Below are 10,249 nucleotides of genomic sequence, written 5' to 3' on the forward strand. Positions count from 1 at the left end.
ACAGGAAAATGCTCACTGGAGGTTTTATGGAAGCTAGTTAGCTTGCTAGTTGTCTAGCGGCTAGTTAGCTAGCTAGTTGTCTAGCTGCTAGTTTTGCTAGCTGTCTAGCTAGCTAGCTAAACAGCACCGGACACTAGCTGATGTTTGTTAGCCCCCAGTTTCTTTCCCCGTCTCAGTAAAAGATTTTTTATCTCTACTTCACCTGCACAACAGAAATATATTGTATTTTATCATGAATTATTATACATTATTTGTAAACTATAGGTGATGCAGTTCTCCTCACCGCAGACAAACAGGTTAACGCTGATTTGAATTACATCAAAGCATTGTTGTTAGCTGCTTCATTGTAATTTACCTTAAAATTATTCCGATTTGCATGGCTAAACACAAACTAGAGAAGATTAGATGCTAGCTAGCTAGCAAAACCTCAAAACCTGCAGGTTACCATCGATCCCGTAGTGTGAACGTAGAGACTGATAAACAAGCTGTACAGAAAATTACACCAAAATAACGGCAATTCATAATAGAATAAGAAAGCACCACCATAGTCTCCGTTTATGCCTCGAGTGGAGGAGAAGCTAATATTTTATAACGGGTGATTATGTGTCATATTTATTTTACACTAATCAGACCACAAACTAACATCTACGGGTGAAAAGGAAAAAAGGGTGTGTGGAGGCAGACATCATTGTTGTGGTGTGAGATTATTGGCTAGCGGGGGGGGGGGGGTAGCATTACGGAAGCATTTGAAATTTTTTTATTATATATTTTTACCATTTGTGACGAACATCTCAGTGTAAACTTGACTCGCGTTGTGCTCTTTGATAATAGCGGCAAATATTTTTGAAGGGGGGGGGGGCAAAAAACGCTTTGGTTTGAATTTTAATAAGATAATAATAACAGTGATGATGGCGTCCTATAAATATGTCGGATCTCTTATCTCGTCCCATCTGTCAACAATTTAAAAAAAAATGAAACAAACCCAAAGTGGAATTCATCAAACGGCTGCAAACTCCGTGGACCTGCGATCGGATGCTTCGCACGTCTAAACAAACTCAACACACACATTCGCACATTTATGCACCAATCTTGTTTCACTGAAGAGGAAGGGAGGCATGCTGCACACACACTAGGCCAGGTGGAAGTCCGCCCACAGGTCGACGCTTCATCGACCTGTGGGACAAAGTCCCAAAGAAACACAACACTAATGCAACAGCACAGAGGTCAGTTAGTAACGGAGGTGTGTAACGTCCGTGGGGGGGGGGGACGATGACGGGGAGAAGCAGAATGGCTGAAGTCAACGCTTTTCAACAAGTTCACCTCAACCTGCTCCTTTAACAAAACACCTTTAAAAGTTCAGTTCTAACAAGGTTACAAATAAAACACGTGTTGACAGGTGACGCCAGCACGTGTTTCACGTTTTAGATTTAAAATCAATTCAGAAAGTAGTAGTTCGCTAACCAACGACAGGTCCAATGAGCGGTAAAGTGCACGACATGGAGGGCAGGTCGGGGGTGGGGTACAAAAAAATACCATCATGCAAACTCCACAACGCTTTTGCATGCCTTTTTTTATGATTATTATTATCATTATTACACACACGGGATTGGCGGGGTCTTCCGGGGAAGGGAAGGCGCAGACGCCCGATCCTCAACGTGGTCTTTTTTATTTTGTACAACCAAACAACACAAACAGGAAGAGGGAAGACAAAAGGACAAGGAGACTGAAGACTCGGACAAACTTCACAGATGTTGTTTAATAAAACCTTAACGTGGTTTTGGGATGTTTGTCCGTGTTTTCTTTCCCGTGGGAAAATGGAGGCGAGGCCCGATGGAACGTTACAGAAATAACAACACAAACACACAGCAAAGAAACATCAGGGTCAACAAGCTGGCTGGTGCTACGGCGGCATTCCTCACACATCGCCGAACCATCGCAAAACACTGCCGTGACGACCGTGACGTCATGTTGACAACCATCGACAAACTGAACTAAATATCACGTGGCTAACGTTGTGATGTAACTATCAGGTGATGAACGAAGCACTGTGAGTCCAAAGTGAGTCCAAAGACACCTGGTGCAAACATGATTTGATATTTAATCCCTTTTAGACTCAGTGTCTGAACTATACAGTCTAGAAAACACTCAGAAAGACAGAATGAAGCCATGAACGTTGACAACACAACAGCAGAGAAAAAAGTGCTAAATTATTCTAAATCTACTGACGATTTATTTAAACACACATCTATTGGATTTTGCTGCTTGGAGGGGTTTAGGGGGTGTTTGCTAAGCTTTGGTGAACACAGAAGTTAAGTTTTGGGAAGTCAAAAGAATAAAAATAAAACAAACTCCCACCTCCACTCTTCTCCAAACCTGGAGCTAAAAAAGTCCTTGTTCTTTTATTTCATCTAGCGACTAATACAGCATCACAGACATCTACGACTAACGGTGCCAACTACTACGACTCCCAAGAAAACATGCACACACACATATTCAAACAAAGCAGCGGTCGCTTCCTCGTGTCGACACGTCGCCATGGCAGCCTGGAAAGTACCGTTAGCCGAGGAAGCTAACGTTGCCTCGCGTCGTTGGACAGAATGTACGCTAACAACGTTAGCTTCTGGGCCAAAACGAAGCCTCCCAGAGCAACAAGAGTTGTAAAGTGGAGCGTAAAGAAGCAGATATATTTTGTAACTTGGTAGTCGACGCTTCAATAAAAGAGTTTCACGTGAATATCGTATGAAACGACTCCGTCCACTGTGCAACTCTTACGTCGGGTTCAGTCTAGACACGGTTTAGCTAGCTAGCCAACACTTTTTTCTGTCAAATAAAACTTAGCGATAACAAACTGACTTTATTGCTTTGACACAGAGTGTAGTGGAGTTTAAGGTGGTGTTTGTTGACCCTGACAGTGATTGTGACGTGGAAAGGACGGTCCGGCGTGGGGCCTCAACAGAGGGCAGACGTAGGCTCCCTCCTTAAACCCCCACGAAATAAAAGTCGCAATACTGTGTAGTCATTTTCAACACACACACACCCCCGTGTGTCCTAGTTCTGGAAGGCAACACGCACATTTGATGTTACTTCTCAACACGGAAAACCACATTAATGAAACAAAACATGCTAGTGCGACGAACGTAACGCACACGTGTGTGTTGCCCACGATCTGGAGCAGTGTTGAAGTTTAACACGTTAAATTCAGATTAGCTGACTTCAAATGATTAGTTTCTATCAAAGCTTCATTGGTGTAAAAGAAAAAAGAAGCAGAGTGAAGTCCTTGTCTTCCTGTGCAGACACACAGCTAACAGCTAATGCTAACGCAATCGGATATACAGTAAATACATTTTGAAAGATAGATTTTTGCTATTTGCTACATATTTGTGAAAGAGGCCAACAGGAATTTAGCTAGTTTGACAGACTAAACCTTTTCCAAAAACTTTCAGATTAAATTTGCAAAGAAACACTCTGGAAAAGACGAGTAACCGAATAAAAACTAATGTCACGAATGTATTTCTTAAGCTTCATTCTTTCCCCAACACTGGTCCAGACACACGGAAAGTGTCTTTAATATTTAAAAAAAGACCAGAAAACTTGAGATCAATCTCCAAGAAGCAGCTTCTACACGATCTACATGTAACACGAGCTAACGCTATAGCATGCTAAGCGACCCAGTCTAGCACTGGTGTGATATGTAATGCAGGGCAAGTGTGTGTGTGTGTGTGTGTGTGTGTGTCGGGGGGGTTTCCAGTATGTCTGTGTGAGACGTTCAATGTATACGAGGTGTTCATGCAACGTATCGTGAATGTAATGTGAACGTGTGTGTGTGTCACATGTACCACCTTCCATGGAGGGTTAAAATCCACCAATAGGAAGCCTCTCCTGTTCAGTAGCACCTGTGCAACTCACTTAAAAACAGGTTGTGAATCACGTGTCACAATCCCCCAAAAAACAGACACTCGGGGGCGGAAGGGATGCAGGGAGGAAAACCAGGCGGATACTTCAAAACCAATACGGACTAAACAGTGAAACCAGCTAAAGGATGTCAGGCCGATACGTCACGGGACACGTCACGCACGCACTAAAGAACAGCAGCACCACAGAACAACGAAGCAACAAACTTAAAAAAACATGTTTTTTACCACGACACTCAGGTAACCAGGGCACGCCAGCATCAGGGGGTTTATACGATTTCTGTCCATCTCTTAGCTTGTTTGTTCGTTTTTATAAAGTTATGTTTGAGTTTTTCTTCTTCTTTACTTTTTAATGTGTTCTCTTCATTTTTTAAGAATCGTCCTTAAGAACAGGTGTGACCTTTATCAGTGTGACCCCACGATCCTCATTGGGTGATGGAGGCGGGACAAGTCGTCTTCCTCTCATCTAAACTGCATAGATTGACTGTCCGCCTCCTCCCAGCTCCTTCAACCCCGCCTCCTCCCCCCTTTCTTTCCTTCCCACCGTTCACCTGTCAGTCAAATGTCACGTTTTCAAATCAAATTCAGCAGGTAAAGTAGAGGCCCTCCCCCCCGCTCTTTGGTTGGATAGATGTGACAAGAAGGGGAGGCTGTTGTCGTGGAAACCTGCCACGCTGCAATGACACCCCCCACCATCCCTCCCACACACACACACACACCCACACACACATTGTGTTTTCTCAAAGTGGGCAGCGTGTCACTGCTCTTTCTTCCCTTGTCGTTTTTTATAAATGCTGCGTGGCAGGTCGGGCTTTGCCAGTCTGAGCTAATTTAATAGGCTGACTGAAGGTGAATGACAGGAGTGAGCAACCAATGAGAGGTGGTCTAAAGAGGACGGTCCCTCCCTCCCAGAAATGAGGGGACCACAGTTGGTTCTACCAAAGACAGCGGGGTGCTTGTCCTGCGGGACGGCATTCCAGAACGTTCCGGCATTCCAGAACGTTCCGGCATCACTGACAGCATTCCGTTCAGAGCTCCAGAGCCGATAGGATTTCTTTCTCTCTGTCAGGAGTTCAATGTCCTCTAGAAGGACAACACTTGAGCGGAACGGCGAGCTCATTCACAGAGAACGTGTTCTGCGATGTTCTAGAATGCACTCGGTTCCACAGGTGTAAGGAACAAATAAAAGGTTCTGGCTCTTGGAACGCTCGTCCCGTAGAACTCTCACCCAGCAGCCGTCACCATCACTGTCCTCGGAGAGACTCCCAAAAAAACTAAAAGCAACTGTTAAAAAACAAGAAAAAAAAGGCAAAACAAACAAACAAGTAAATGTCATATTATAGGTCATCATATTTTTTTACAGGCAGCTAACCCATGTGTTGCTTCATATGTTCAATACATTTACATGTACATCTGTAATAAATAGTAGGTTTATTCCTTCTTTTTCTATACGTTATGTATTTAGGTCAGCTATAATGTGATGGCGTTTTTTATTGTGGTTTTTTTTGTCTTTGTTTTTTGAACCCCACCCAACCCCACGCTGTTTCCTCTATCTGTGATTGGATTGTTATCTCTTCCTAGCTGATTGGTTTATCTGTCTTGCATTTGTGTTTCAAGTTTTTTGTGTTGTTGTCGTCGTCTGCGTTTTCTTTTCTATGCTGGCGGTCGGACGGTCGGTCGGTGTCGGTCATCACGGAGCGTCTCTACAAGCCCAGCGTGCCGCCGATGGTTGACGCCAGGACCACGCCCAGGATGACGCAGCAGATGATGATCATGATCTTCTTCTGCAGGGGGGGGGGCAGTAGACACACAGGTTGGTTGGTTCTCTATGTGGGATGCTTCTGAAGGTGCGTTCACAGCAAACGCAGCGCGAATTTTCGAAACTAAACGCCTTTTTGTCTGGTTCATAACATCATCTAAAGGTGTATTCACTGTATCTAACAAGACACACGTTGGCTGTTTACTACAGCTGTATGAACACTAAATAAACACATTTTGCTGTGATTTAATTGCAATAAACTGAAAAAAATGATGCAGAAATATCTACATAATTATGCAGATTAGTAAAAAGTCTGAATTCATGTTTTGTTAGTTCTCTCCTCAAGACGACAAGTAAACAACTTTTAAAATGTTTGTTTTCTGAATGGAGTCTGGTTCCATCGGTGCTATGCTAAGCTAACATTGTAGCAGCTCCATCAACACTCAACATGACGTCATCTAGTCGTAAATACAGCAGCGTCTTTTTCATTGTACCATATGGTTTATACTCATTTATACACATAGTTTGGTCTCTATTGATATGAGGTGTCGTAGCGCTCTGAACACAGACGGATACAGTATTTGTTTCCTGATTCAACAATGTCAGTGATGAAGGAGGAGCATCTCAACGCTGATAGGGCGATGATTTCAACTCAGGCGAATCTGCGTATTTCGGGTAATTCGCGCCACGTTTGGTGTGAACACTGCTTTAGAGCCGGTTTCCTGAGGAACACGTTACCTTGCGGGCCTGGCTCTGGTATTTGACGGCCTTCTTGGTGTCAGATACGGCTCGCTCCACGTAGTCCACGGAGTGCTCCACGTTGTACTCAATTCTGTCAATCATCTCTCCCTGAAACACACACACACATATACATAGTGTTTCAGTTTAAACACGCAACGCCCACAATCGACCTCTGACCTCTGGTCGCCGTCACACTCACCTGGCTCTCCACCAGCATGGCCATGTCCACGAACATGTCGTGCAGCTCGCGGATGCTGTTTTCCAGCTTGATGATCTCGGTGTGTCGGGTCTCGATCTCGTTCAGAGCCTGCTTGGTCATCTGAGAGTCCATTTTGATCTGCAGGAGAGGACGTCTTTTAACACAGACATTATTTCACTCTGATTGGTTTTAAATAAAAAGCATCTCAAACCAATACAGAGATTAAAAGGAAATACATTGAAAAATATATGATGTACAACCAAAAAGTAGAATGGATTAAAAATAGCTTAGTTTATTTAAACTTTAAAGGGATGTCAGTTGCTTGTTATACTCACCGATGTGTTGTTCTGAGTGTCTCAACAAAAAATATTTTTTATTTGTAATTGCTTCTTTGCTGTTTTTTCGATTACATTCCATAGAAATAGAATAATAGAAGCTGTCCGTGGTCATTTGACTAGTACGGTAAAAAAATACAAAATATACATATTGTTGTTAGTTGGAGCTCTGGAGACTGTTAGCAGGCTAGTTAGCTACATAACGCTAACTTGTCCTTCTTCAAGGAGATGAAGGGACCATTGGACCCGGCGTCCACCGGTCAACTGTTGGGCTCAATTCCTGTAACCAGTGTAGCATTAAAGCATGGTGGAATTAGCAAGCTAGCTAACAAGCAAGAGACAACCTCCAGTTCTTTAAAGTTCTTCAAAGCTTCATGTGTTAAAGCTGCATTCTCTCTAGTGACCACCAGGGGGCGACTCCTCTGGTTGTATAGAAGTCTATGAGAAAATGACTCTACTTCTCTCTTGATTTATTACCTCAGTAAACATTGTAAACATGAGTTTATGGTCTCAATCTCTAGTTTCAAGTCTTCTTCAATACAGCATGATGTTCATTTAGTACATTATGGTCCATTTAGAGTCACACAGACCATAAAGCAGGGGATGCTTTAGGGCGGGGCTACACGGTGATTGACAGGTCTCTACCAGAGACGTATACGGCGTCTCTACGTCACTCCTCCTCAGTCCAGATATGGTCACTTCCTGTTCACTGGTTGTAAAAAAAACAAGATGGTGACGCACGTAATCCAAGATGGCGACGGCGAAATTGCCGAACTTGATGCTTTAAAACGTCCAAAAACCAACGAGAGATGTCACGGTGTCTACGTCCACTTCTTATAGACAGTCAAAAAGGTAAAAAGCCAGCTGTCCCGTAGTTAGCCGGTCAACTTTAACCGTGCTTTAATGCTACGCTGGTTACAGAAAACAAAGTCACTCATCTGGTGATAGCAACGTGCTTTCTGTTGCTGTCTTCGCTTCGTAACATTACTCGTCTGATCGTTTCAGTCGTTTCTGTAAACCGCCGTAAGTCGGTTCAGTTTATGCAGAAGTTAGCCCGCTGTAACAGTTGCTACGGCAACGGTACACATAAAAATGTCCATCACTCTGACCATCCTGCTACGTTGACTTGAATGGGAATGTCCCTTCTATGTCTATTCTATTTCTACAATACACTTCTAAGACTTTTATTGTGAAACATCTTTGCAGGAAGTTGTGAGTTTCATCAATGGCAGCTTCAAAGAAGAAGAAGTGATGGAAGAACAAAGAATACATGAGAACGTATTTCGTCTCTTCTCTTGTCTGTCAATGACCAGATTCAGAAAGGATTTCAGAAATCGGTTTGTGTTTCCAGTGTTTTAGCCATAAATATTTTTAAAATGAGATGATACATAGAAATACATATGATCATAATTTTGAGGGGATGTCCTTCATGCTGTAGTTATGATCACAGTTGTCTCTCCTGTATTTAAAATTAGAAACACAGCATGAGGTCATGTGATGCTCCAAGTCATCTGAGCTTTCTTGTTTGTGGCTGGGGTTCCTGCAAATATGCAACTTTTACTTTGAAGGAGAGGGTGACATTGGGATCTTCAAAATAAAACCAAACAGGTACTTTCTTTAAGTGTAAATCAGTTTCTCTTGCTTCTAACTGAAAGTTCATTTGGTGGTGAGGACCTTTGAGCTCCAGTGGTGTGGTGTCGTCTGGCTTACTTACCTGCTTACAGAGTGACTTAACGCCAGCTGTAAACCGTGTTTCTGACCTCCACTGGTTGGGACTCTGTGATATCACAGGTGGGTGTGGTTTCAACCAGAGGAGCTCAGTGTCAAACGTTTTGATTTTCAGCTCGGTGTTAAGTCACGTGAACCGACCGCAACCGTCGGTCTCAGCTTGGGCCAGAGGCAGAGTTGCATGCACGTATTTGAGCTTTTACTTTGAAAAGAGCAAATGATAATTGTGAAGTGACTCCATCAAAATAAGAGCTCTCTCTAGTGCATCCTCCTATTGTTACATGCCATGTGACAACGGCCGTGTTCACTTGATGTCTCAGCGCACCTCGTGGCGATTCTGCAACCCAGGTAATTAATCATAGAGGGAAGCAGAATGGCTCAGGTAAAAGTGAGGCTCAGGTGCGGTGCTTACATCATCGGTGAAGATGGCCAGCTTGCCACTCTCCAACATGTCCTCTAGTTCTTCGTTGGTGGTGGTTCTCCCAGCTGCAGACAGAACACAGAGAGAGAACGTTCAAAGCGGACAACTTGCTCAGTCACGTGGTACCTCATGTGTCACATGACATGTTGAGTGTCACATGGTACGTCTCATGTCACATGACATGTCACATGTCTGCTGGTACGTCTCATGTCACATGACATGTCACATGGTATGTCAGGTGTCACATGACATGTTGAGTGTCACATGGTATGTCAGGTGTCACGTGGTATGTCACATGTCACAGGGCTGTAACGGTAGTTAGTAGTAAGTCCCGGTTCGGTCAGTGGGAAAACAAAAGCATCAGGATCCGTTTGTTTTGTGTTAAAGTGTCACAGATGAAAACTGTCCACCTGCTGGAGACTAAAGGAACATTTCGTCCTCTGGAAACTTTGGCAAACTATTTTCACTATAAAATAAGGAACATTTTTAACATTTTAGGAACACTGAACTAACATTTTCCCAGAAGGCCATAGGTCACAACAGATTATAAAACCGATATGAAACTAAAAATACAAAATATCTTTTTGTGTTTTTTCATGGTGGTGATGGACACATCTGCTGCTGAATGTGTGTTTTCATGTTTCCAGACGTCTTCTAGCTCCTACTTTATATTTACTCTCTCCGTCATGTGACCGACTCACAGCCAATCAGTTTGTTGGGCTAACATTAGCACATGTTGCTAACGGCGTACGGCTAAAAGTACAGAACTTGAACTTTGGTTCCACATCACGAGTATTCTGCTGATCAATAAACGACCAACAGATGTTTCAGTCCTGAGAATATCAGCTAATATGATGCTTGCTAGACTCTCTATATACACATATATACATATATACATATATATATACATATATACATACATATATACACATATACACACACATATATACACACACATATATATATACATACACATATATACATACATACATATATATATACATATATATACACATATATACATACATATATATATACATACATACATACATATATACATACATATATACATACATACATATATACACATATATACATACATACATATATACACATATATACATACATACATATATACACATATATACATACATA

The 10,249-nt window shown here is 42.6% G+C and overlaps 1 protein-coding gene across 1 annotated transcript; it reads right to left on the reverse strand.

The window, feature by feature from the left end:
- Positions 1 to 2,067: 2,067 nt before the first annotated feature.
- Positions 2,068 to 10,005, reverse strand: LOC116401332 (syntaxin-1B). Its single transcript, XM_031879684.1, has 4 exons — positions 9,086 to 10,005; positions 6,611 to 6,748; positions 6,409 to 6,519; positions 2,068 to 5,695 (listed from the first exon to the last, which is right to left on the reverse strand). Exons 1-4 carry the CDS (start codon positions 9,122 to 9,124, stop codon positions 5,615 to 5,617), a joined length of 369 nt encoding a protein of 122 aa, XP_031735544.1. The 5' UTR covers positions 9,125 to 10,005; the 3' UTR covers positions 2,068 to 5,614.
- Between the last annotated feature and the right edge of the window lie 244 nt (positions 10,006 to 10,249).

Source organism: Anarrhichthys ocellatus, unplaced genomic scaffold, assembly GCF_004355925.1.
Source record: "Anarrhichthys ocellatus isolate YVR2014 unplaced genomic scaffold, GSC_Weel_1.0 scaffold348, whole genome shotgun sequence".
NCBI lineage: Eukaryota > Metazoa > Chordata > Actinopteri > Perciformes > Anarhichadidae > Anarrhichthys > Anarrhichthys ocellatus.